The sequence below is a fragment of the Oryctolagus cuniculus genome, chromosome 7 (assembly GCF_964237555.1).
Source record: "Oryctolagus cuniculus chromosome 7, mOryCun1.1, whole genome shotgun sequence".
NCBI classification, from domain to species: Eukaryota; Metazoa; Chordata; class Mammalia; order Lagomorpha; family Leporidae; genus Oryctolagus; species Oryctolagus cuniculus.
The window spans coordinates 156,529,279-156,555,670 of NC_091438.1; the positions used below are offsets into that span (position 1 = coordinate 156,529,279).

Genomic DNA, 26,392 nt, shown 5'->3' on the forward strand with positions numbered 1-26,392 from the left:
GTGCAGAGGCCCCCAAGCCCAGCCCACTGCGGGACTGGGCATTGGCTCCCATTGCTTGAGGGAGGAGTTCACACCACAGGCGAGGTCTCCACACCGTGTCCCTCCCAAGCTCACCTTGGGGAGTCTGTGGGAATGCTGGTTCCCAGGCCCTGTCCTCGAATCCTGCCCCCGCCCCCGCCCCCGCCCCGAGTCTTCTGCATGCTAACGTCCGAGCACCACCCTACACCTCGCCAGCCCAGCCTCGCCGTTCGCCCACCTCCTAGACTTGGCTCAGGCTGTCACCCCTGCTGCCTCCTCCTCTCCTAACCCGCTCATTTGCTTTTTTTTTTTTTTTTTAAGATTTACCTATTTATTTGAAAGGCAGAGTTTCAGAGAGGCAGAGAGAGAGAGAAACAGAGAGAGACAGAGAGAGAGAGAGAGAGAAGAGTGTTCTATCCATTGGTTCACTCCCCAAATGGCCACAACGGCCAGAGCTGGGCTGATCCAAAGCCAGGAGCCAGGAGGTTCCTCCAGGTCTTCCACATGGGTGCAGGGGCCATCTTCTACTGCTTTCCCAGGCCATAGCAGAGAGCTGCACTGGAAGTGGAGCAGCCAGTAGGATGCAGCCAGTAGCATCCAGTGGGATGCCGATGCTGCAGACATTGGCTTTAACCTGCTGTGTCACAGCACCGGCCCCAACTCAGCTCATTTTCCTCCAAGTCCGCCTCAGGGGCCCTGCAGTGTCGGGGCGGGGGCGGGGGGGGGGGGGAGACGTGGGCCTCCAGGTTCCCCTCGCAGTCTCTGCCTTGCCCAGGAAGCCCCATTACCTGGATCTTGTAGTTGAAGAACTGGGCTGAGCGCTTGAAGCGGCGGAAGCCCTCCGTCTCCTTCGTGGCCACAGTGAGGACCAAGAGGTTGTCTGCGGACACGGGAGGGCGTGGATGGGAACAGACAGACAAGGGGAGAGGTCACAATCTGCAGGGACCTGGCAAATCCTGGCCTCGCACATCTCCATGTCAACAAGTTAACCCACAAGGGTGCAGGCAGGAAGAGAGGTGGCCGCGAGCACCCAGCCGGGTCTCCTGATTCCCTCCCAGGGCTCCTTCCACCTGCTAACTGACCAACCGCTCAGGCAGCAGCCACGGGAAAGGTGTCTGCACCTTCAGCTTTCAGGGGCAGGGGAACATGTGCTCCAACTGCTGCTGCCAGGGGCGTCTCTCCAGCCAGTGCGGGACGTTAGCACCGGGATGGCAAACACAAGGCTCAGAGGCACCGTCTCCATGCCTGCACCCAGGGCAGACATTACTAATCCATCCCACACTCGATCTCCCCAAGCTTCACATAGCCCTGCGTTCTCCCAACACCACGCTCCAGGCTGAGTTGGTCCACCGTAGAAAGTGACTTGAAATTCCTCATGAGTCCACTTGTGACCTGGGGCCAGAGCAGCTGTCACTGCCTCTCTAACAGGTGGCCTCTCCCAGACTCTGCAGTGTGGCTCCTCTCTGCAATAGAACCTGCTGAGACAAATTCCCCACCCAGCAGCTCTGGGAAACCTGGGAAGCCGGGTCTGGAGCTGGCCTGCCCGATGAGAATTCCAGCTCTGCCCCTTACCAGCTGTGTGCCCCCCGGCAAGTCCTCGGCTTCTCTGAGGCTCAGTTTCCGTCTTGTGAAGTTGTGATAACGACAGTGCCCACTTCCCAAGTCACTGGGCCAGCTGAATGAGGCCTTGCCCCAGCAGTCAAGGCCCTCCCTGGTCCGGCTAGGTGATGTCCTCACCCCTCCACCCTGCAGTCCTCCAGCTGGGGCCTCCCCTCCTGCCCTGGCTACCTACGTGTCTCCAGTCTCTAACCTTCCTCCAGGCCACACGGCTACTGACAATGACACCCTTTCCCCACCACTGCCTCCATGAAGCCTCCTCAGATTGCTCCTGCCCTCTGGCCTCCAGCCTCAGAGGCAGGACCCAGTGGCAGCTGTCATCATTGGTGCCACACTGTGGAGGGTCCCAGACTCATGGGTTTCTGGGTGAACGGAACAAACAAATGGCCAGGCCAAGGGCAGGCAAGTGAGCCCTCCCCCTTCCCCAGCCCCAGGGAGTCAGGAGACGCCTGGGGCCAGAGAACAAAGAGGTCTCACTGGTCAGAGCTGGCCGAGGCTGTGCAGAAGCCCCACTGCTGGCCCCAGGGCAGAGGGCTGGCGCCAGGCAGCCCTGCAGGGACTGGCCGGCATCAGCTGGGGGCCCTTGCTGGGGCAGGAGTGGGGCACGAATGCACCAGCAGGTATGGAGAGGGGGTGCTCGTGGTGGAGAATGACTTGGAGGCCGGGAAGGAAGAGAAAGGGTTCCCCGACTCCTGCCAGGATGGCTGGGTCCCCATTCCCCGAGGTGAGGGGAGCCAGAGCCACCCGCTGAGGCCCTCTTGTCAACAGGGGCTGGCTGGGGACAGGAAAGGGGTCACATTTCACAGATGGAAAAAGCTCTGTGTGTAAGAGTCTAGCTGCGCCTTTTGGAAAAGTCTGGTGAAGGCAGGCAGCAGGGGAGGGGCCGAGGGTGGGGGATGGTCCCGGGGCTCCCTTCTCAAATTCCTGCATCCAAATCACCGCAGTGGAAGCCGCCAGCCCCCATGCAGCTGCGCACTGTGCCCGGAGCGCCTGGCACACAAGGGCCCTGCACTGGGCACTGGACGGTGAGGAAGCCGAGGCGCACAGCCGGGGAGGACCTCGCCCCAGGGGCAGGCCCCAAGATGAGCGCACCAGAAGCCCGGACCCACGTCCCCTCTCTTAGATTTAATCTGACTGTGTGCAGTGCCCAGGCCCTGGCCGCCAAGCCATCCCTGTCTCCCCATCTGTCGTCCAGGAAACTGGCTGGGCTAGAGAGGCGGGCCCTGGCCACGCGGCACCCCCCCCCCATGCCCACCGGCCTCCCCTTCGGCCTGCCTCTTCCCTGCTGTCAGGTGCCTGCGCTGGGACCTCAACAAACCCCAGCTTCCCTGGGCCATGCAGCACCCACGCCCCTGCTGAAGATCCCACCAGATCTCAGATTCCTGGGCCCCAGGGCCAGAGGTCCAAGGTGGGCCCAGGACTCTGGATCCTTCCGGCGGTCCCTGGGTCATTTCTGAGGTCGGCCATATTGGGGAGCCACCATCCCAGCCCATGCCCCCCTGGCGCCAATGCAGGGTCTGGGAGGTGTTCACAGCAGAACACAAGGCAAGCCCCACCCCCAGGGACCCTGGCACCACCTCTCACTCCCCCCATACAGCCAGGCTGCCCCCTATTCCCTTGACCTGACTGTGACACTTGCTCCTTCCCGCCAAGAAGCGGCTGGTCCACCTCCTCCAGGAAGCCCCACTTAATCTCATGCCCTCATCTGGTCGCTCTGGTTGCCCAGCACTTGGTAGTCGGGCACAGACACAGACCTGCTCCTCTGTCCCGTGCCAGGCCTGGGCCACATCATTTCCTCGGCTCCCCTCCCCCAACCTGGCTGGGACTGAGCGTGCCCGAGGAGCGGTGTGCGACAGGTGTAAAGATACCACGTGCAGGTGCTGTGCGAAGCGTGTGGCATTCGTCATCCTGTTTGACCGTCGCCACCTGATGAGGCAGGCACAGAGCGGCTGAACAACCTGCGGAAAACCAGGTCTGCCATTCCAGACGCCCACGCCCTGAGCCTCACCGTTGCCCTGCCCAAGAGCCCAGCATCTCCGAGTGCCAGAGACCCCCACCGCAGCATCCCCACGCCCCCTCTCAGGCCTCCCCGGACAGGGACCCCAACGCCAGTCACCAGGCCTTTTTCCAACCCACCAGCCCGCAGGCCCGGACTCTGGGCAACCACAGGGAGGCGGGTGGAGGATCGGGTTTCTGAGCCCCAGGGCCCCGCCCACCTGCTTTCTGTCTGCCGCCGCGGCCAGCCTTGGGCTAAGTCCAGGGCCCACATCAGCCTGGCATCCGGAACACCCAGCTTCCCCCACCTGCTGCCCAAAGTCCAGCAATGATTTCCCCAGATGGACAAAGGATGGGGCAGGAAGACAGGCTGCTAGGAAGGCCAGTGAACCTCCGTGCCTGGCCTCCCATGCAAAGTCTGTAAGAGCGGATACCGCGGATAACGGCAATACAGCTGGCCCTTCCTCCTTGCAGGTCCAGTTCAACCAAGTGCAGCCCCGAAACAGTCGGCAAAAAGCTGCTTCTGTGCTCAACACGTAGATTTCCTTTCCTGTCATCATTCCCTAAAGAACGCAGAGTAGCAACTGGTTGGGTTTGGGTTTTGTTTTTTTGGTTGTTTTTACATTTATTTTGTTTATTTGAAAGGCAGAGTTACAGAGAGGGAGGGAGAGACAGAGAGAGAGCTCCCACCTGCTGATGGCCACATGGCCAGGGTTGTGCCACACTCCAACCAGGAGCCAGCAGCTCCAGTTAAGTGTCCCACATGGGTGCAGGGGCCGAAGCCCTAGGGCCATCTTTTGCTGCTTTCCCAGGCACATTATCAAGGTGCTGGATCAGAAGTGGAGCAGCTGGGACTCAAACTGGCACCCACATGGGTGGCAGCATTGCAGGTGGTGGCTTCACCTGCTATGCCACAACACTGGCCCCAGTGTAACTACTGGTTGTGTAGCATTTATATTGTATTAGGGGTTACCAAGCATCTAGAGTTGAGTTAAGGTGTAAGGGGGGCCCAGCATTGGGGTACAGCAGGTTAAGTTTCCACATGTGACGCCAGCATCCCATATGGGCGCTGGCTGGAGTCCCGGCTGCTCTGCTTCCCATCCAGTTCCCTGCTATTGTGCCTGGGAGAGCAGCAGAAAATGGCCCAAGTACTCGGGCCCCTGCCACCCACGTGGGAGGCCTGGATGGAGTTCCAGCTTCCTGGCTTCAGCCCGGCCCAGCCCTGGCCATTGTGGCCATTTGGGGAGTGAAGCAGCGGATGGAAGATCTCTCTCTCTCTCTCTCTCTCTCTCCCTCTCTCCTTTTTCCTCTCTCTCCCTCTCTTGTTCTGCCTTTCAGATAGATAAATCTTTATACATAAATAAAGTATATGGGCAGGTGTGTGTCGGTTCCATGCAAACACCACACCGTTTTACGTACAGAACTCGGGCAGCCTTGGGTTTTGGCATGTGTGGGAATCCTGGAACCCACGTGCGTGGACACCAAGGGGCCCTCCAGGGACCCGTGACAACTGGACGAGCTGATGTCTGTAAAGTGCTCAGCACCCACTCCTTGCCGTGGGACAGCACGGCCCACCCAAGTCCAGCTGACCTCCTGGGAGCCTCTGACCCCAGCAGCTGTCCTTCCCTGGACACGGCCAAGCCAAGGCCTGCAGGCACAGCCACGGACCCAGCCAGAGAGCCGGGAATCAGTCTCTCCCAGAGCCAGAGAGGGCTCGGGCATCCGGGCCCGCTGCTTGTCTGCACATCCCACTGCTAAAGGCCTTTTCTGACCCTCACACTGGTCTGGAAGCTTCCAGGACAAGACAGCATCTCCTCCCTCAGACACAAGGGTCCCTGGGGCTGGAGGGGAGTGTCTCCCCCATCAGATTGGGGGGGTCTGCCGAGGTGAGGAGCTGTGTGTCCCCCTCGCCTGGTGCCCCTGCATGTGAAAACCGTCCACAGGTGTTCAGGTGAGGGGATACCCAGCTGCCAAGGGCGCCCCCTCCCACCACACTCCCCAAGACCCCAAAGCAAATCCCCTTCCCCACACTGGGACCCAGGCCACGCCCCTGTGTCTGCTCCTCGCCAGCTGCCTGCCGGGGGAGGGGGAGCTGGCCTCCCTGGGGGTGCGGGGCTGCCCCGGCCTGGGGTCAGCGAGCAGCTCTGAGGCCAGCAGGGAAAATGACCATCTCGTCCGACTGCCTGTCCGGCCGGCTGCAGGTGTCATTGCAGCCGGGTCGGGGGGCAGAGGAGGCTCCCCGAGGCAGCATTTCCGGCGGCAGCCCCTTGCCTGCAGAGTTGGAGGCCAGCAGGTCTGGGCCCCAGTCGCTGACTCTACTTGCAACGAGATGCAGCAACCCAAGACAGGTGTGTTTAAGCTTTCAGGGCCTCGGTTTTCCCACCTGCAAAATGGAGCTGATAACTTCTCACCTAGTCGAAGGGTGCAAATGGAGCTAGGAGAGCGAAGGGCCTCACCCCGCTAGTGGCCTGGCGTCAGGCCCTGCTTGGGGAGTGCACGGGTTCTGCTGGGCGCTTCCCCTGCGTGGCCTCAGTAGCGCCACCCTGAGCCCGCCCCCGCCCACAGCAGCACCCTGGGAGTCGGGCACCTGAGGCCCTCTCATCAGTTCGGCCCCTCTCTGGCCTCCTCCGGGAACTGTCCTGGGAGAACGAGGCTCACATCAGCAGATGCCCAGGGCAAAAAGGAGGGGTGGTTATGGGGCTTCTGGCTTTGGGCAGTCAGGGGACCCAGGCCACAGGCCCTCTGCACACACTCCCAGCCCAGCCCTGGGCTTAGCATCTCCCCCACTGACTTTTTTTCTAAAGATTTTTTATTAAAAGGCAGAGAGACAAGGAGGTCTTCCATGCGCTGCTCCATTCCCCCAAAGGGCCACAATAGCTGGCACCAGGCCAGGTCAAGGCCAGGAGCCAGGAACTCCATCTGGGTCTCCCAAGCGGGTGGCAGGAAACCAAGCACTCGGGCCATCCTGTGCTGCCTCCCAAGGACATCAGCAGAGAGCTGGAGCAGAAGCGGAAGCCGGACTCCATCCCAGGCACGTCCATATGGGACGCAGGTGTCCCGAGCCATGGCGGCCTAAGCCATTGTGCCACGCCGCCTGCCCCTCACGGGCGTTTTGGCCTGTCCTGAGGCCCTGCCGGCCTCCTGGAAAGCCGGCAGCCCTGGGCCCAGGGAGATCACGCCCACCGCTGAGGGTCAAACTCTCACCCACCGGCCTTATCCCATGGGACCCCTGCAGCGCGAGCGAGGTATTATCACTGGTTTTGCAGCTAGAACACCGAGCCTCATGGGGATGAAACCACACAACAGCACAAAGAAGGTCCAGTCGCCCGGTAATCCCCAGGGGATTGGCTCCAGGACACCCCCACCCACTCAGGACACCAAACTCCAAGGCCTTACCCAAAACGGCACGCGAGACAGGCGTCTGGCACAGCAGCGAAGACGCTGCTCGGGAGGCCACATCCCTCTCACAGCGTCTGGCTTTGGGTCCCAGCTCCCCTTCCGGTTCCAGCTTCCTGATGATGTGCACCCCGGGAGCAGGTGATGCCCAAGCCCACGGGGCCCTGCCAGCCACGGGGGAGGCCTGGACTGAGTCTGCAGCTCCTGGCTTTGGCCTGGCCCAGTCCCAGCTGTCACAGCATTCGGATGGATTTGAGGATCTCTGCCTCTCTGTGACTCTGCCTTTCACATGGATAAAAATAAATAAGTAAAACAAATAAATAAATAAACAGGGTCGGCGCTGTGGCGTAGCAGGTAAAGTTACCGCCTGCAGTGCCAGCATCCCATATGGGCACTGGTTCAAGTCCCAGCTGCTCCACTTCCGATCCAGCTCTCTGCTATGGCCTGGGAAAGCAGTGGAAGATGGCCCAAGTGCTTCAGCCCCTGCACTCACGTGGGAGACCTGGAAGAAGCTCCTGGCTCCAGGCTTCGGATCAGCCCAGCTCCGGCTGTTGGGAGTGAACCAGTGGATGGAAGACCCCAATCTCCCTCCCTCTCTCTCTCTCTCTCTCTCTCTCTGCCTTTGCCTCTCTGTAACTCTGCTTTTCAAATAAATCTTTAAAAAAATTTAACAATAGGGGCCGGTGCTGTGGCTCACTTGGTTAACCCTCCACCTGCGGCGCTGGTATCCCATATGGGCGCCGGGCTCTAGTCCCGGTTGCTCCTCTTCCAGTCCAGCTCTCTGCTGTGGCCTGGGAGGGCAGTGGAGGATGGGCCAGGTGCTTGGGCCCTGCACCCGCATGGGGGACTAGGAGAAGCTCCTGCCTCCTGCCTTCGGATCAGCACAGCGCCGGCCATGGCAGCCATTTGGGGAGCGAACCAATGGAAGGAAGACCTTTCCCTCTGTCTCTCTCTCTCTCTCTGACTGTCTATAACTCTACCTATCAAATAATAAAAAATAAAAAAAGTTATTTGAAAAATTTAACAATAAGAATATTTGCATATAACTGGGCCGGCGCCACAGCTCACTAGGCTAATCCTCCGCCTTGTGGTGCCGGCACACCGGGTTCTAGTCCCAATTGGGGCGCTGGATTCTGTCTTGGTTGCCCCTCTTCCAGGCCAGCTCTCTGCTGTGGCCAGGGAGTACAGTGGAGGATGGCCCAAGTGCTTGGGCCCTGCACCCCATGGGAGACCAGGAGAAGCACTTGGCTTCTGCCTTCGGATCAGCGCGGTGTGCCGGCCACGGCGGCCATTGGAGGGTGAACCAACGGCAAAGGAAGACTTTTCTATCTCTCTCTCTCTCATTGTCCACTCTGCCTGTCAAAAAATAAAAAATATATATATTTGCATATAACCTACACACGTCCTCCCATAGACTGTAAGTCATTGCTAATGACTTATGATGCCTAGCACGTGTAAATGCCACGTAGAGTTGTCACGCTATGTTGCTTAGGGAATCATGGCAGGGAAAAACAGCCAGTACAGGCGCGGGTTTTTTTCCATCTGCCGGTGGCTGGATCTGTGGACGCAGACGCTGAGGACCCGGAGGGCTGGCTGCACTCACCACCCAGGGGTGCCCCTTTCCGGGGCCTCTTTCCGGGGCCGAGCAGCAGAGCCCAGGTTCTGGCTGCTGTGCCACTGCCCCCCCCCCCCCCAGCTCCCTGCTCCCTGGTTCTCCAGGAGCAGGGATGGCCAGCCTGGCTCGGCTTGGCTGGGGTTCCGCACAGTCTATGCTGCCCCCCTCGGGGCTCCTGGGTGCTCAGTGGGCAGCCCTGGAGGAGGCCCACGCAGGGGAGGAGAGTGGCACCCGCTCAGGGCTGAAATGCAGTCTGCCTTGGGGAAGAAGGAGCCCTTGGATGGGGAGTCCAGGAGACCAGGGACCAACCACCCCAGGGCTAGGGAACCCCCAGCAGTCACCGCACTGACCCACCCTAGCCTCAGTGTGAACTGGAGAGAGGAAGGCCAGCCTGGCGGGGAGCCCAGCCCACGGGTGGGAGAAGGCACGGGTGGGAGACGCTGCTCCACCTTCTACCTCCACTCCTCACAACACCGCAGGACCCCTCACGCCCGTGGTTCCGGGCTAGGCTGGACCCAGAACCGGGGTGGATCCCGGTTCCAAGGCCCATAAACTGGGCGTCCTTGGGCAAGCGAATCAACACTGGCCGTCCACTTCGCCGGCTGAGAAATGGGCTTATAGCAGGAACCGCGTCCGAGGGAGCAATCGCGCTGCCCTGGTGCCTGGCCGCAGGCCGGTAGCCTCCGAGCACCGCCCCCGGGCTCCACCGGACTTCGGCGGGCACCCTCTCCCCCCGGGCGCACCAGTGGCACCCGGAGGCCCCGAGAAGAGAAGCCGAACGAGTCGCCGGCACCCGGACCCCTCCCAGCCCAGGCCTCCCGCTCACGCCGCCCCTGCCCAGGCGACCCCGGGTCCAGCCCGCCCGCCTCGGCCCCTGCCCGGCCGCCGCGCCCTCACCCTCCGGCTTCGCATCGCCCTTCGCTGATGCCAGGAGCAGCCAGCCCAGCTGGGCCAGGAGCAGGAGGGGCCGCATGGCCGGGGCCTGGGGACGCTCGGCGGCTCGGCGGCGCTCGCGGGACTGGAAACTTGGCGACGCGGCCGGCGGGGCCGCTGCCACGCACGGGGCCCGCCCCGGGGGCGGTGCGTCCCCGCCCCCGCCCCTCCCCGAGCCCCTGCCCGCCGGGGAGGGTTTTCCTGCGGGTGCGCACGGAGCCCGGGGCGCGCGGAGGGCGAGGTTCTGAGACCCCCGGTGCCCGGCCCGGGCTTGGCGGCTTCGGGAGCCGGGAGCCGCGGGCGGATCCCCCGAGAAGCGGGGCTGCTCGCTCCTCTGCTCCGCGGGTCTTGTCCGGGTTGGCGACGTTGCCGGTAGCGCTTAGGACAGCCTGGGACTGGCCCCCAGGAAGCCAGGCCCCTTTGAGTGCGTTGGTGGGGCGGGAATCTCAGCCTGGAATGGGCCAGGGTGGGCACGGTGTGCTCAGAGCCCTCCACCTTTTCCAAACAGTGCATCTGCACCCCCAGCCCCAATGAGGGAGCCAGTTAATCCGCCTTTATCCCTGGAGGCAAACTGCGGGGCCCCAGGTTCATGGTTAATGAGTAAAATCAGGGGCGACCCTGTGTAGGACCCCTTCCCAGATGCGCAGAGCCCAACAAAATTCAGGGGGCCCTGGAGCAAGGGGGCCCCCACCGAAGTCAGCGGGAGCATCCCGGGCTGGACAGGAGCCCTCCCTTCTCAGGAAGACACCCTCGGACAGGAACCCCTGCCTCTCTGCAGCACAGCGAGGCTCTGGCGTTGGTGGGGGGGGGGGGGCTCAACCGGGGTGGGGGCGGCTCCTGTACAGGGGACCCCCTGGAAGGGGATGGCACGGATGTCACAAACAACCGGGGCAGGCGGGGGGGGGGGGCAGGGACAGGGAAGTCAGCAGCACGCAGGGTCAGCCGGGCAGGACGCTGACCCCAGCACTGGCTGCCCAGTGGCCCTGCTCGGTGAATATGCCATTGTCCCAGCAGACAGGCATAGAGACGCTGTCTCTTACAGCCAGAGGTTCACATGGATTTTCCAGGCTGTGGGATTTTTTAAATATCTATAAACTTATACTGAACGATTTCTAGGTAGTTTGATTTTCTTATTTCTACTTTTTTTTTTTTGCAATGAATATTCTCTATTTGTACAATTCCAACAAAACCAACACTTTTTTTTTTTTCCAAAGATTTATTTATTTGAAAGGTGGACTTACAGAGAGAGGAGAGACAGTAAGAGGAGTTTTCCATCCACTGGTGCACTCCCCAAATGGGGGCTGGGCCAGGTCAAAGCCAGGGGCCAGGAACTTCATCCAGCTCTCCCACGTGGGTGCAGGGGTCCAAGGACTTGGGCCGTCCTCTGCTGCTTTCCCAAGCACATCATCAGGGAGCTGGACAGAAGTAGAGCAGCCAGGACTTGATCCAGCGCTCATATGGGATGCTGGCACCTTGGACCGTGGCTTAACCGCTGTGCCACAATGCTGGCCCCAACGCATGTTACTTTTAGGAGAGAGGGACACTCTCTGGGAACGTGGAGATGGCCTGGTTGCACAGAGTTTTGCTGAGTGCAGATGGCGGCAGCGAGGCCCAGAGGGACCTACAGCAAGCTCCAGGCAGACGGCAAGCAAAGGGAAGAGGCGTGGGTGGGATCCAGGGCTCTGCCTCTCCCCTGGGGCCCGCAGCTGGGAATCCTGCAGCTGGGGACAGCACTCGGGCCAGAAGGCACCGGATGTTTTGGATCCGGGAGGATACAGATGAAGGTTCCAGACCTTGGGAGCAGGAAACGAGGAAACGCGGGGATGAGCAGAGGCGGTGCTGGCTGGTCCCGTCGTCCATGCGCTCCTCGGGTCACGCTCGGTATTGCCACCATGCGTGAACTGGGGAAACTGGGGCTCGGAGAAGTGGAGGTGCTGTGGGCGGCGGTGAGGGGAGCAGCCTTGGACCCCAGCGCTGACGCCCCTCTTGCTGGGATGGAGGAAACCGCCGAATCGTGGTGACAAACTGCAGATAGGAAAAAAAAAATACAAAAACCTGAGCTACGAGGCTGCGAGGGCCCAAGTCCCCCGAGGAAGACCAAGGATTCACTCGGGCACTGTCTGCCCCTCTGCCCCTTCTGTATCTGTTTCTGTTCCCTCTGTTCCCTTCCGGCCAGTGCTTGTTCCAGAAGGAGGGGCCTGTCTCTTTAACCAGCAGTGGCTGCCTCCCAGATGTTACTCCTGCTACTCCAGCTACGTGCTACACGTGCTGGGGACAGTTAAAGGCGCAGGACTCACTGGACTGGGAGGTACTGGAAGACCAGGCCAGGGGAGGCCCCGGGGTCGGGGAGGGGGAGCAGCCTCCGGTGCCCCGCCCCTTGCCCCGCCCCTCAGCTTTTCTCACCTCCTCTGCTTTTTCCGATTTAGTTTTGTTGGTCACAGAAGAGCAGTGGCCTCAGGGTATTCAGGCTACTCCTTTAATTTAAAAAAGTAAGAGTGGGGCCAGCACTGTGGTGTAGGGGGTACAGCCGAAGCCTGCAGTGCCAGCATCCCATATGGGCACCAATTCAAGTCCACCAGCTGCTCCATTTCTGATTCAGCTCCCTGCTGTAGCCTGGGAAAGCAGTAGAAGATGGCCCAAGTGCTTGGGCCCCTGCACCTGCATAGGAGACCCAGAAGAAGCTCCTGGCTCCTGGCTTCGGATCAGTGCAGCTCCGGCCGTTTCGGCCAACTGGGAAGTGAACCAGTGGATGGAAGACCTCTCTCTCTCTCTCTCTCTCTCTGACTCTGTGTGTGTGTGTGTGTGTAAGTAACTTTGACTTTCAAATAAATAAATAAATGTTTTTAAAAAACCTAAGATCCAAGAATATATCATGATGCTACAATTTCTGTGACAAGAAAAATATCAATATGTAGATATTCATACGAGGGTGCTTCAGAACGTTCATAGAAGATATACTTTTTAAAAAGATTTTTGTTTACTTATTTGAAAGTTAGAGTTACACAGAGAGAAAAGGGAGAGAGAGAGAGAGAGAGAGAGAGAGAGGTCTTCCATCTGCTGGTTCGCTCCCAAAATGGCCACAACAGCTGGAGCTGTGCTGATCCGAAGCCAGGAGCCAGGAGCTTCTTCCAGGTCTCCTATGTGGGTGCAGGGGCCCAAGCACTTGGGCCATCCTCCACTACTTTCCCAGGCCACAGCAGAGAGCTGGATCGGAAATGAAGCAGCCGGGACTCAATATGCCCATAGGGGATGCTGGCACTGCAGGCGGCAGCTTTACCTGCTACGCCACAGGGCCGGCCCCTAGAAGATATAATAAAAATATGTTTATTTCAATGCAAAAAATTTTGAAGGAGTTTTCAAAAAGGTCATGGAAAATGCATATTTATGAAAAAACCATGCATGGATTTCAAAATATTTGTGCACCAAAAGAAACTTAATTCCATTCTCCATGACCTTTTGAAGATTTATGTATCTGGAAGCAAACTGCGTAGCTGAGCCGATGTCCTCCAGGAAGGAGCAGGACTTACTGGTCACCTGGCGCCCTTTTGTGCTTTTTAAAGGTTACGTTTTTCATGTTAATTCATTTATCATTATTTATTTGAAAGGCAGAATGACCGAGAGAGAAGGCAGAGATCTTCCATCCACTGCCCCAAATGATGGCAACAGCCAGGGCTGGGCCAGGCTGAAGCCGGGAGCCAGGAACCAGCTGAGCTTTTTAAAATTTTTTCTGGGGCCGGCGCCGCGGCTCACTAGGCTAATCCTCCGCCTAGCGGCGCCGGCACACCAGGTTCTAGTCCCGGTCGGGGCGCCGGATTCTGTCCCGGTTGCCCCTCTTCCAGGCCAGCTCTCTGCTGTGGCCAGGGAGTGCAGTGGAGGATGGCCCAAGTGCTTGGGCCCTGACCCCATGGGAGACCAGGAAAAGCACCTGGCTCCTGGCCTGGCTCCTGCCATTGGATCAGCGCGGTGCGCCGGCCGCAGTGCATCGGCCGCGGCGGCCATTGGAGGGTGAACCAATGGCAAAGGAAGACCTTTCTCTCTGTCTCTCTCTCTCACTGTCCACTCTGCCTGTCAAAAAATAAATAAATAAATAAAATTAAATTAAAAAAAATTTTCTGGTCATCCCCGTTTCCCAGCTGGGATGGAGGCTGTCCCCACGCTCTGTCTCCCAAACACCTCTGCCCCCATGAAGGCCATGGATGGGCTGGTGGCTTTGTAAGTGTAGACCGTGGGGTGGGGTGTGTGAGTTCCTAATGAGATTCAGACTGTGGGGTGGGGGGATGGGGCAGGATCACCTAGGCAGACGCCTCCTAAGGGGCTGGCACTCACAGCCCCCAGTCTGTTCACAGACCCAGGAAGCCCACCTCAAATGACCCTGTAATTTCCAACAACCACGAGGCCCCAGTATCATCCAGCCACCAAAGCAGAGACCCTCGGCCCCCAGCCTGGGCTCAGATGGAGCTTCCCCACCAGGGTACAACGCGTCTCTTGCGCTGAGAATTCACAATTACAGCCATTGTCAAGTGAGGTTGTGGCATCTTGATTAATAGGTCAGAACAGGGTGGACGTCCAGGAGATGGTGTCCTGGGCTGGACTTGTGTGTCCATCTGGTGTGCGAGCCGAGACGGTTTGCAAGGGGCGTCAGCAGAACTCTCCAGGAAGTCCAGTTTCCGTGGCTCTGCTCTTTCTCCTCCCCTCCCCTCCCCTCTCCCTTCCCTTCCCTTCTTTTCCATACGAAGTTCTTTCACAGTCAGGATCATCATTTTTACAGAAAAGATTTTTTTTAATCTCAGGGCTGCAGAATCCATCAATAGCAAACGGGGCCAAGCACGTGTTCGACTTGGCGGGCTCTCACGGAGGCTCCCAGCCAGCCCAGCTCCCGCACTCTGCTCGGGAAAACTGCCCTCTTCCCAGCCCCGGGCGGCTCCGCACTTTGGCTCCGCCCCCTCCTCTTCGCCCCGCCCCTTCCCCGCCCTCTACACGCCCCTTTTTACATCTGTCGCAAAACACCAGGCAGCGCCTGACGGTTGGTGGCGTTTGACGGCCGGAGGCAACCGAGAAGGAGGAGGAAGCGGCGCTGGTGGCTTCCCTGACGCCTGTGGAGGAGGTCGGGGCGGGCGCCGCGGTCCCGGCCGAGGAGTGAGGCGCGGGCGGCCGGACCGGTGGGCTGGGCGGCGGGCCCGGCGGCCGCCCCCGCGCCGTCGCTCGCGCCTGGCGGCCCGATGTGGCTGCAGCAGCGGCTTAAGGGGCTGCCGGGACTGCTGTCGAGCAGCTGGGCCCGCCGCCTCCTCTGCCTGCTCGGCCTCCTGCTGCTGCTTCTGTGGTTCGCGGGCTCCGGGGCGCGGCGGGCGGCGGGCGGCCTGCACCTGCCGTCCTGGGCCCGCGGCGAGCCGGGCGCCGCCGAGCCCTCCGCCTGCCTGGAGGCGGCCACCCGCGCCTGGCGCGGCCTGCGGGAGCGAGGCGAGGCCGTCCCGCTGGGCCCTGGGGTGCCGGCGCTGGTGGCCAACGGCTTTCTGGCCCTGGACGTGAACGCCAACCGGCTGTGGGTGACCCCCGGGGAGCGGGAGCCCGCCGTGGCGCCGGACTTCGTGCCCTTCGTGCAGCTGCGCCCGCTGAGCGCGGTGGCCGAGGCGGGGGAGGCGGTGCTGCTGCCACGGGAGGGCCTGCTGCGCCGCGTGCGGTGCCTGCAGCTGGGGACCCCAGGTTCCGGCCCCGCCGCCGCCGGCCCCGGGCCCGCCTCGGCCTCAGGCCTCGCCGCGGGGTCGGGCCGTGACTGCGTGCTGCTGCAAGAGGACTTCCTGGCGCACCGGGGCCGGCCCCACGTCTACCTGCAGCGCGTGCAGCTGCACAACCCCACGGAGCGCGTGGCCGCGCTGCAGACCGTGGGGCCCACGGCCGGGCCGGCCCCCAGGGGCCTCACCAGCACCCTGGAGAAGGTCGGAGACCATCAGTTCCTCCTCTACTCGGGCCGGGTCTCGCCTCTGCCCACGCGGCAGGTGCACCTGGTGGTGGTGGCCGCCAAGAAGCTGGTGAACCGGCTCCAGGTGGCCCCCAAGACGCAGCTGGACGAGACGGTGCTGTGGGTGGTGCACGTGTCCGGCCCCCTGAGCCCCCAGGTGCTCAAAAGCAGAGCGGCCAAGGAGCTCAAGGCCCTGCAGGACGCCGCGCGGAAGGAGATGCTGGAGCTGCTGGCGATGCCGGCGGCCGAGCTGCTGCGGGACCACCAGCGCCTCTGGGCCCAGCTGTTCAGCCCAGGTGAGGCTCTGCACCCGGGGGGGTGCCCCAGGCCCGTGAGGTGGCCTGCATTGGGTAGCAGCCGCTGGAGCGACCGCAGAGGGCGAAGGGGAGCCTAGTGGTGTGTCCCTGCTGGTGGGCCGGGGGTGGGCAGCGTTGAGGGGCAGTGGGTGGAGGGCGGAGCAGCAGGTGCCTCCCCAGGGCCTCTGCACCCCGCACCCTCCGCCTGGTGACAGGCAGGGCTCCCTGCCCCGCGTGCCCTCACGGAGGCCGGAGCGTCTCCTGTTCCCGCCACGTGGAAGCTCCCTCAGAAGGCCCCGTCTGGGGTGAGAGGGGCTTCGGTTTCCAGCCCCAGTGCTGGGCTGCTCCGAGAGCGTTCCTGGACAAGTGTTTCTCAGATGTTTTGCCCGGGGCCGCTCTGCACCTGGCGTAGGCAGAGTGAACAACGAAGTTCCCGTTTCTGGTGCTTGCTTAGGCCACAGACGTCAGGGAGACAAAAACGTACACAGGACAGCTTTGTAGATGAAAGCGCTGTGGTGAGGAATGGGATGTGTGATGGAGGGGGACCAGTGGGAGGTGGGAGTGAGGCTGCCAGCGGGGGGGGCCCCCCCGGCCGCCTGGGGATATCAGGGAGGCCTCTCGGAGGAGGAGCCCTCGGGCTGGGCCCTGAATGGCAGAAGCAGCCGTGTGGCCTGGGGGCCCGTGTGGGCGGCTCAGCCGGTGCGGCTGGCAGCCAGGAAGCGAGGGGAGGGCGACGGGCAGCGGGCAGCGAGGTCGGGCAGGGGGAGGTGAGGCCTTGTGCCCTTCCGAGGGCGCTTCACAGAATTCCTGGAAAACGGAATTCAAAGGAGAGATGTGCTTTGTTGTGAAGACTTGAAATCCGTGCCCAGGGCTGCCATGGATATGCGTTTTCCGTGAACTTTGTGAAGTCCTCTTGTCTGGACGGGAGGCGGGTCAGAGACCTGGTCAGAGTGTAGACTGCAGGGGGCGCAGTGGAGGCCATAGGCGCTGGGCCCAGGTGGGTGTGGGGACAGCGAGAAGAGGGTGCATCTGGCACTGCTGGACCTGCGGGACGACTCCTCCGCCTGGGGGCTCGAGCCCGGCCGAGGGGACACCTCGGGGAAGGCTGGACTGGGTCTGAAACCGTCCCGACCAGGTCAGGCTTGACACGCCTGTCGTGTCCAGGTGAGGGTGCTGGGCAGGTGAATTCATACAGATTTGGGAGACACCTGCCTGGTACCCAGCTTCCTCCGAATTGGGAGGCCATTGACCGCTGCAGGGCTAGGGGACAGCGGATGTGGCCAGGGGGCCCGACTGTGGAGTCGGCGCTGTCTGTGTTCTTGGCCCGGGCAGGACGTTAGGTTTCAGGCTCAGGGCGGTCCTGTAGGACGAGCCGAGGGCTTTCTCCCCCGCTGCGGGGAGACTGGGGCTGCCGTCCCTCTGCTCCTGGTCTCTGTCACCCCCTCTGCCTCCCGGCGCCCGCTCCTTAACTGCAGCCTTCATGTTGCTACAGGAGTGGAAATGAAGAAGATCACGGATGCCCACACGCCTTCCGGCCTGACCGTGAACTTGACCCTGTACTACATGCTCTCCTGCTCACCAGCCCCGCTGCTCAGCCCCTCCCTGAGCCACAGAGAGCGAGAGCAGATGGAGTCGACGCTCAACTACGAAGACCACTGCTTCAGCGGCCACGCCACCATGCACGCCGAGAACCTGTGGCCGGGGCAGCTGTCCTCGGTGCCGCAGATCCTGCAGCTGTCTGACCTGTGGCGGCTCACCCTGCAGAAGCGCGGCTGCAAGGGGCTGGTGAGGGCGGGCGCCCCGGGCATCCTGCAGGGCATGGTACTGAGCTTCGGGGGGCTGCAGTTCACGGAGAACCACCTGCAGTTCCAAGCCGACCCCGACGTGCTGCACAACAGCTACGCCTTGCACGGCATCCGCTACAAGGACGACCACATCGACCTGGCCGTGCTCGCCGACGCCGAGGGCAAGCCCTACCTGCACGTGGCCGTGGAGCCCCGCGGCCAGCCCGGCAAGATCTACGCCTGCGAGGCGGGCTGCCTGGACGAGCCCGTGGAGCTGACCTCCGTGCCGGGCGGCCAGACGTTCTCGGTCATGGTGACGCAGCCCATCACGCCGCTGCTGTACATCTCCACCGACCTCACGCACCTGCAGGACCTGCGGCACACGCTGCACCTCAAGGCCATCCTGGCCCACGACGAGCACATGGCCCAGCAGGACCCCGGGCTGCCCTTCCTCTTCTGGTTCAGCGTGGCGTCCCTCATCACCCTCTTCCACCTCTTCCTCTTCAAGCTCATCTACAACGAGTACTGCGGGCCTGGAGCCAGGCCCCTCTTCAGGAGCAAGGTAGGCGGCCTGCGCTGCCCGGGCCTGGGCCGGGAGTGGCCTGGTCAGGTGGGGGTGGAGACCTGGGCCGGAGTGGCCTCGAACCCAGAGAGCAGCGAGTGTGTTTGGAGAGGGAGAGGAAGTTAGACAGTGGCCTCCCCCGGGCAGGTGTGGGGTCCGTCACTCGGGGTGCCCATGGCCCGTGTCAGGGTGCCTGGTGTGAGTCCCGGCTCCACTCCCAGTGCCAGCTTCCTGCTAAGGCAGCAGGTGACGGCTCGAGTGCTTGGGTCCCCGCCACACACGTGGAGACCCGGATGGAGTTCCTGGCGCCCAGCTTCTGTCTGGGCCAGCCGTGGCTGTTGTGGGCATTTGGAGAGTGAACCATTGGGTGGCAGCCCTCTCTGTCTCTGTATCTGTCTCTCTCCACTGTTTCTTTACCTTTCAAATAAAGAAAGGAAATTTAAAAGATCAGAGAAAAGAAAGTGGACCCCCCCAGGGGGGATCCCAAGGAAGGGGCGGCTGTGGAAATCCAGTTGTGATGCGGCGAGGCCAGTTCCCTGCCACGCCTCGCCCCCCACCCCCACCCCGGAATCTCAGGACTTAGGCCTCTGTGTGAGCTGCTGTGGGGCCCACTGCCCCAAGGACCTGCCCGTGGGGCTCAGTCAGTCCCCTTGTGGCCTAGCTGGACGCGGTCCCCTTATCGGTTGCGGGCGTTTGTCCTGGCAGCGCAGGACAACAGGACAACACCATTCCCCTCCTGACTCCCAGAACACCTTTGCCCCCAGTTCTGGTGAGACTGTGCCCCGGGAGCTGCCGGGCCGGGCTGCCTGCGGTGGGAGCAGCCACTCCTCTGTGCCGGCTTCTCAGGAGAAAGGCCGAGCCAGCCTGCAGCAAGTGTTTCCGAAGGGGCGGAGCTGTTCCCTCCTCTCCCCTCCCCGCGCTCAGCCCTGCACCCTCACCCCACCCCCCTGCCCAGCGCAGCTACAGGCGCCTTGGGGCCTCCGGGTTCTAGTTTCTGGCCCCAGGCCGGGCCCTGGAAAAGGAGACAGGGCGCTGATGCAGCAGCCTGTAGCCTTGGCGGGCTCCGTGGGGCAGGCTGCTGCTCCCCCTGGGCGGGGCTTCTCTGCTCTTCCCGCTCTGTGTGCCCCTTTGTTCCCCACACAGGTGGGGACACAGCCACACCGCTGTCACGGGCCACGGAGCCTGGCGATCCGAGCCCGAGGCCGGGGCAGAGCCCAGGTGGGGGCGCCAGGGCCGTCTCCGCGTTGACATTTCCGTGGCCTGCGCAGGCGTGGCGGTGAACTTGACAGCCTGTTTTGTCGCCCGCACAGGAAGATCCCAGCGTGTGAGGGAGGCGACAGCCCTGCTTCCGGCTGCCATTTGCACAGGCGCCCGGCCCGCGCGCCCTGCTGCTGCGAGCACCCACCCTTTGTGCCTTGTTGGGGGAGCCCAGGGACGCAGACGCGTGCGGAGACTCGAGTTAGCTGCGGAAGGAAGGACGCGGGAGTGGGGGAGGGCCGGTGGCTTTTGTACGCTTTCCACTCAATAAAATGAACCCATGTGGAAAATACTTGAAATTGAACTCACTCCTTCCACACCCCCTGGCTTCTGTCCCGGAAGCAGACCTCTGAAAGGCTCCTGGGAGCCACGGTGTCTCTTCCTAATTTAACGTGTTCTTTCTTGGATGAACTTCTAATTTATTTTGTTGATGTCACGGGGGGGTGCTGGCAGGGACGCCCCCTCCGAGGCCCCGCGGTCCTGAGGCCGGGGTGGGGGGTGTCCCGCTACCCGCCGCGGCTGCTGACATGAGCCTGTGGGGGCCGTGGGTTTGTACTGCGGGGCTTTGGGGGAGCTGTTGAACTTTCTGGTGATTGATGATTGTTGGGTTTTGAAATACCAAAGCTTTTTGTTCTGTTTTTAAATAAAGATCTGTCAAACTGCAAGACTGGGTGTGTGTGGTTGGAACGCCCCCTGCCCCGCCCCCAAGCCCGAGATTTCCTGGAAGGGACCATCGCAGACAATGGCTCTTCCCGCAGCTTCTCCCCTACTCCAAGGGGCCAGCCGGCCGTCTGGGCGCTGCTGCGAGGCCAGCTGTCCAGGCTGGGGAGGGCCCTGCTGCCCCCTCCCCCGTCCCTCCCTCACTGTGGCCGCCTCGCCCCCCATTGGCCGGCTGTTGGGGATTAAAATCCCAGTTTGAGGGGCCAGCATTATGGCGTAGCAGTAAAGCTGCTGCTGTTGACGCCGCCATCCCATATGGGCACCGGTTCCTGTCCCAGCTGCTCCACTTGTGATCCAGCTGCCTGCTAATGCTGGGAAAGCGGCAGAGGGTGGCCCAGGTGTTTGGGCCCTGTCACCGTGTGGGAGACCCGCCCGGATGAAGCTCCTGGCTTCAGCCCGGCCCGGCCTAGGCCATTGTAGCCATCTGGGGAGTGAATCAGTGGATGGAAGAGCTCTGTAACTCCGATTTCCAAAACAAAGATCCCAGTTTGAGAGGTGAGGAACCTGGAGCCTGGGTGGTGAGTGATTCTGTCCAAGGTCACACGTGGCTGTGGAGTGCAGGTGGGCTGGATACAGATGTGCCCAGGCCCGCATCTGCCCCCCGGGGCGCCTCTGAGGAGGCAGGCACACTGGGAGCACTGCTTCCAGGCCGGCCCCTGGGACACACGCGATGCCGCAAGCCAGATGCTCTCGGTGCCAGCCAGGTCTGCGTGGCACCACTGGCAGCGCACAGCGAGCAAGGCGGGCACCAGGGGACACGAGCAGGTTTCATCCAGTGGCTGCCAGGGCCCAGGATCAGGTGTGGAAAGTGCAATGGCGCCCGAAAAGCCGGCTTGGAGACGGCTCCCTCCCTAGAAACAGCCCTGCAGCCTCTGTGCCCTGTGTCCCAGTCGCCTGCCCCCCCCCCCACGGCTGTTGCTACAGCAACCAGCTCCAGCTCCGCGCGGGGGTCAAGCAGCCTGTGCAGCCCCTGGCTGGCTCTGGCCCTCCCCACTCTTCTGCAGGAAGCGCTGCTTCTCTGGTCCCTGGGTGGGCGATTCCACGCCAGGGCCGCGCCCCACTCGCCCTTTGGTTTGCCTTCCCTCGCTGCTGTCCCCTCCCCCAGGCTGTAAGCGCCTGCACACCTGAGGCCGGAGCTCAGGCTCTGCTTCCCGGCTCGCAGGCTGAAACACAGACCCTCCGGAGAATTCTTCCGAGAGCAAACTGGGCTGAGCGCTTGTGTCCTCCCAAACGTCCCAGCTTGAAGTCACGGTCCCCGGTGTTAGGAGGCGGGGCCTTTGGGAGGGGGCGGGGCCCGTGGGGTTAGTGTCCTGGTGAAAGCTCCCCCCCCCCCGCCACTCCCAGCGCGCTCCTGTTCTCTGCTTAACACGGGGACGCTCTAAGAAGACAGCGCAGAAGAGGAGCCCCCACCCCACCCCAGAAGCAGCCGTGCGGGCACCTTGGCTCCAGACTTCCCGCCTCCAGGATCAGGAGAAATTCCTGCAGCCTGCAACACCCCCCAGCCACGGGTGCGTGGCGCCGCCCACGCCCACGCTGCCTGGCAGGTGCAGCCTTGCCCGGGGGAGGGCGCCGGCGGGGACTCCAACCAGCAGGCGCAGGCGCATGCGCGCAGGACGCTGCGGGAGGAAGACAACCGGGAGCTGGCGGCGCTCCAGGGCAGCGCTGCCTCCCAGGCCAGGGTGTGGCGCGGTGGGTGAAGCCGCCACTTGTGGCCTCCCGTACTGCAGCGCCGGTTCGAATCCTGGCTGTGGCTGCTCCATTTCCAATCCAGCTCCCTGCTAATGCGCCTGGGAAGGCAGCAGAGGATGGGCCAAGCCCTTGGGCCCCTGCCACTCGTGTGGGAGACCCTGAGGGGGTTCCTAGCTCCCGGCTCGTAGCAGTCCCAGCTGTTGTGGCCAAATGGGGAGTGAACCAGCAAGGGAAGAGTCTCTCTCTCTCTCTCCCTCCCTCCATCTGCCTGGCAGGATGGATTTCATTCCCATTTCGTGGATGAGGACAACTGAGGCTCTGGGTTGCTAAGTCACACAAACAGGTGGCGTCCAGGATGAGTTCCCAGGCCCATCCAGCTCCCAGATCTGATGCTCCCCTTACCAGCCCAAGTTGGCTCCAGAAAGAGCCACCGCGGGCTGCGTGTCCAGTTTCTGCTGGATGGAGGCTGTCCCTTTCCCGTCCAGGAATCTCTCTGGGCCGGGCCGGGCCTGGGGAGGCTCAGAAAAGACTGCTGCGGGATCCGGCGGGTCATCTGATCTTTGAGCTCACACGTGTGAGGTGGGACCCCAGCCCCCAACAGCACCCAGGTCCCCAGACGGCACAGCGGGGACAGGGTCCCAGCCTCCAGGGACCAGCACGAGCAGAAACAGGCAAATGGGGAACCGGATGATGGCCCCACTGCCACGTGGCTGCAGGGCCGGGCCGGCGCACCCACCCTCCAGGGCCAGGCTGGCTTCCAGGAGCAGGGAGGCTGCTCGGAGCTGGACACTGAGGGGTGACAGGTGTCAGCTGGGTCAGCGTGTGGGCAGGGCCCCGCTAGACTACAGAGCCCCAGGCTGCGGCCCGGGAGCACCAGCTCCGCGGGGCGCTCAGGCCCAGAGGCCGTGAAGGGGAGAAAGTGGGCGGTGGGGCTCGGAGCTGGCTTTGCTCACCCACACCCTCTGGCAGCCAGGCCCTGACTCCTGGCCATGGTTCCTCCGTGGAGATCGCTTTTCTCCTCCCTGGGGACGGTCGAAATCTCAGCCTCTGTTTCCCAGAGTGAGTCCCAGCGGGGAAAAGCAGAGACCAGGAACTTGCCCAAGGTCACAAGGAAGTCAGTCTGCACCCAGGGCCTTGGGATCTGCCAGCTCCCAGCGCCAGGTTATCTTTGGCTTCCGCTAACACCGTGGAGGGCACGGGCGCCCGGACGCCCGCAAGCGCCATCAGACTCCCCACGACTGCTCCGTGGTGTCCCCGGAGGGGCCAGGGGCCGGCACCAGGCTCAGTGGCTAGGCTGCCCCTTGGCACGGCGGCATCGTGGTCCGTCCCAGTCCCCTGCTGACACACCCCCGGGGAGGCAGCAAGCCCCCTCCACCACGTGGGCGACAGGATTGAGTTCCAGGTTCCTGGTTCCCGCCCGGCCCCTGCTGTTGCAGGAGATGAGGGAGTGCAGCAGCGAGTGACTTCTCTGTCTCGCTGCCTTTCCAATAAATAATAAATAAATCAAAATTTTAAAAAAGAGGGCAGGCCAGCTTGTGGAAGAAAAGGACCCGAGCTGCACTCCCAGGGGAGGGCGCGCAGGCTGGGAGTGGGGGACCCGGTCCCGTGTCCAGCTCTGCCATTATTGTGTGACCTCAGCCGAGTGAGCTGTTTTCTACTCTACACCTGTAAAACGGGCCTGATGGCACCTTCCAACGCAGTCAGACGGCAGGAAAGCCCCCGTGAGTGGCCATGCATTAACAAACAGGCTTTGATCAGCTCAAGTTTTCCACCCACAGGAGGCCGAGGAATGCGGACCGGCGCTTTGAGACCCGGGGCCCTCGGGTCTGAGGGCCTGGGCCAGGAAAACAGCTTCATCCGCCTGCAAGAGAAACTTCGCATGTTCTCCCGTGATCCGCTCAGACGCCCGTGTCACGGTCACAGCGGATCACAGACACCAGCCCGCTCCTGACCGTCCACCAGCGCCAGGCACCTGGAAGTGGGTGTTATGAGAGGCTGGCCCCTCAATCCCAGTGTTCAGTCTACAAATAAGGAAGCAGACGTGTGGCCAGATCTCAGATTTGTCTTCCAAACAGGCTTCCCGGGGCCCGCGCTGTGGTGCAGCCGGTGAAGCGACCTTTTGCAGCGCCGGCATCGCACGCCAGTTTGGGTCCCAGCTGCTCTGCGTCCGATCCAGCCCCTGCTAACGTGCCCAAGAAGGCAGCGGAAGGTGGATCAGGTGCTCGGGCCCCGCCACCCACGTGGGAGGCCCTGAAGAAGCTCCTGGCTCCTGGCCTCTGACTGGCCTCGCTCGACATAGCGACCATTTGGGGAGTGAAACGGGATGGCAGAGCTCTCGCTCGCTAGCTCGCTCTGCTTTTCAATTAAGTAAATAAACATTTTGAAAAAATGAAAATGAAGATTCTCAATGTATTCATCTCTCTTTTTTTTTTTTTTTTTTTTTTTTTTTTTTACAGGCAGAGTGGACAGTGAGCGAGAGAGACAGAGAGAAAGGTCTTCCTTTGCCGTTGGTTCACCCTCCAATGGCCGCCGCCGGCCGGCGCACCGCGCTGATCCGATGGCAGGAGCCAGGTGCTTCTCCTGGTCTCCCATGGGGTGCAGGGCCCAAGCACTTGGGCCATTCTCCACTGCACCCCCGGGCCACAGCAGAGAGCTGGCCTGGAAGAGGGGCAACCGGGACAGAATCCGGCGCCCCAACCGGGACTAGAACCCGGTGTGCCGGCGCCGCAAGGTGGAGGATTAGCCTAGTGAGCTGCGGCGCTGGCCCTGCAGTCAGCATTTTTTTAAAAAAATATTTATTTATTCATTTGAAAGAGTTACAGAGAGGCAGAGAGAGAGAGAGAGAGGCAGAGAGGCAGAGAGAGAGAGAGAGAGAGAGGCAGAGAGAGGCAGAGAGGCAGAGAGAGAGAGAGGTGTCTTCCATCACTGGTTCACTCTCCAAAGCCAGGAGCTTCTTCGGTGTCTCCCACTTGGGTGCAGGGGCCCATTCCCAGGCACATTAGCAGGGAGCTGGATGGGAAGTGGAGCAGCTGGGACTGGAACCGGTGGCCATATGGGATGGCGACACTGCAGGCGGCGGATTCATCCGTTAGGGCAGAGCGCCAGCTCCATGTATTCAACTTGAACAGTGTTTGTTTCCATCGAGCTCCTGACACTGAGATGGGTCAATATATCTTTTAGGTCTTTTCCATCTGTAGCTTTCTCTTCCATTTAATTTTATATAAAAGGAAAAAGTTTATTACTCTTAAAAAGTATTTATTTGAAAGGCAGAGAGAGAGAGAGAGAGAGAGAGAGAGAGAGAGAGAGCAATCTTCCACTGAGGGCTCACTGCCCAGATGTCTGAAACACCTAGGTGGGCCAGACGAAAGCCAAGAGCCCAGAGTCAATCCCAGTGTTCCATGTGAGTGGCAGGGCCCCCCTGAGCCATCACCATGGCCTCCCAGGCACATTAGCGGGCAGTTGTGTGTAAGCGGAGGAGACGGTATCTGAGCCCAGGCACGCTGAAGCGGGAGCCCCGGCACTGTCCAAACCCCACGGCCCCACAACGCCGCCCTGTAAGGTTCATTTTATCTCCCTCTCCATGTTTTCCCAGGTTGTTCCCTCCAGCCTGGACTCTGTGGGTGGTGATGGACGTGTGCCCCTGCCCTCGGGTGGCCGCTGTGCCTCGGAGGTCGGATCCCGCTTTCTCCTGGGAGCGGCGGTTCCTCGTCTTCACTGCTGATCTCCCCTACCAAATTAGGGGAGTGAGACAAGAGTCAGGCTGGCCTCAGATCACAGGAAGAATCCCACCAGGGCCGCCGCTGGGGCCTGGTGAGTTTGGCTTCTGCCCAGACACCGGATCGAGTCCTGGCTACTCTACTTCTGATCCAGCTCTCTGCTAGGACCGGGAAGGGAAATACAAGGTGGTCGAAGTCTTTCTGCCCTGCACCCACATGAGTGGCCTGGAAAAATACACAAAAAGTAAAAGTGGGTTTATACTACTGCCAAAGTGCAATATTCTTCCAAGTACTCCAAGACTAGACATCCCACTAACACCAACCACAGCATCATCTAACTTTGCACACCACTAATAAGCCCTGCAAAAGCAAGGCCCTCAAAAAATTGGGTAACGACTCAGAATTGTTCCTCTCCACGGAAATCTTTAGTAAAAGGCGAAAGATTTATACGATCTGAAGAGAAACCAGAGTATACCTTACAACCTCCGCGCGCCGCCCTCACCCCGCTGCCATCCCCATTTCTCTCACGGCGACTGATAGCCCGCAGCAGTCGCCGACGCCCGTCCTTTTTGCAGACACGCACACAACAGCGATCTCGTTTAGGCTAAAAGTGGGTAAGAAGAACACAGGGACTCGTGATTTTAAAGTCGGGAAAATGGCTTGGCGTGCAGTGCATTGTGGGTATGCAAATGACGGGCTCGGCCACGCGGCCCGGGCTTCCGGAAGCCTCTGGGTTCGCGCGCTCGCGCTGGGCCCGCGGCCACCAGCAGGGGGCGGCGTGGAGGCCACCGGCACCGAGTCCCCCGGGGTGTGGTGTAGCCGGTGCTCTGGGGGTCCG

The 26,392-nt window shown here is 61.5% G+C and overlaps 2 protein-coding genes and 1 non-coding gene across 5 annotated transcripts in view; 1 reads left to right on the plus strand and 2 right to left on the minus strand.

Moving 5' to 3' along the window:
- The window catches only part of PLOD1 (procollagen-lysine,2-oxoglutarate 5-dioxygenase 1), a 28,204-nt gene extending 18,505 nt beyond the window's left edge, over positions 1-9,699 (minus strand). Inside the window, exons 1-3 of one of the 2 annotated variants that reach the window (XM_070079269.1) lie at positions 9,539-9,689; positions 7,027-7,308; positions 807-898 (exon numbers count right to left, since the gene is read on the minus strand). In XM_070079269.1, the coding sequence (XP_069935370.1) occupies positions 807-898; positions 7,027-7,308; positions 9,539-9,614 (450 nt within the window). In that variant the 5' untranslated portion in view covers positions 9,615-9,689. Of the gene's footprint in view, positions 1-806; positions 899-7,026; positions 7,309-9,538 lie in introns of both variants that reach the window. The other variant, XM_002721515.5, reaches the window with a different exon arrangement.
- Positions 9,700-14,607: 4,908 nt separating this feature from the next.
- On the plus strand, positions 14,608-20,094 carry KIAA2013 (KIAA2013 ortholog). Of its 2 annotated transcripts, XM_008275382.4 has the most exons (4): positions 14,642-15,826; positions 17,319-18,172; positions 19,316-19,390; positions 19,483-20,094. In XM_008275382.4, the coding sequence occupies exons 1-4, from the start codon at positions 14,794-14,796 to the stop codon at positions 19,498-19,500; spliced, it is 1,980 nt and encodes a 659-aa protein (XP_008273604.3). In that variant the 5' UTR covers positions 14,642-14,793; the 3' UTR covers positions 19,501-20,094. The 2 variants fall into 2 exon arrangements, with proteins under 2 accessions (XP_017193076.2, XP_008273604.3); XM_017337587.3 differs by lacking the exon at positions 19,316-19,390 and having other exon boundaries at positions 14,608-15,826.
- Positions 20,095-25,910: 5,816 nt separating this feature from the next.
- On the minus strand, positions 25,911-26,027 carry LOC127487755 (U5 spliceosomal RNA). The gene has a single exon (XR_007914888.1). It is a non-coding gene; the product is annotated as a U5 spliceosomal RNA (small nuclear RNA).
- Between the last annotated feature and the right edge of the window lie 365 nt (positions 26,028-26,392).

Excerpts from the sequence above, each read along its gene's own strand:
- KIAA2013 (XM_008275382.4), top strand. The coding sequence starts at position 14,794 with ATGTGGCTGCAGCAGCGGCTTAAGGGGCTGCCGGGACTGCTGTCGAGC. Across the intron at positions 15,827-17,318 it reads GGCCCAGCTGTTCAGCCCAG|GAGTGGAAATGAAGAAGATC; the intron begins GTGAGGCTCTGC and ends ATGTTGCTACAG. Across the intron at positions 18,173-19,315 it reads GGCCCCTCTTCAGGAGCAAG|GTGGGGACACAGCCACACCG; the intron begins GTAGGCGGCCTG and ends TTCCCCACACAG.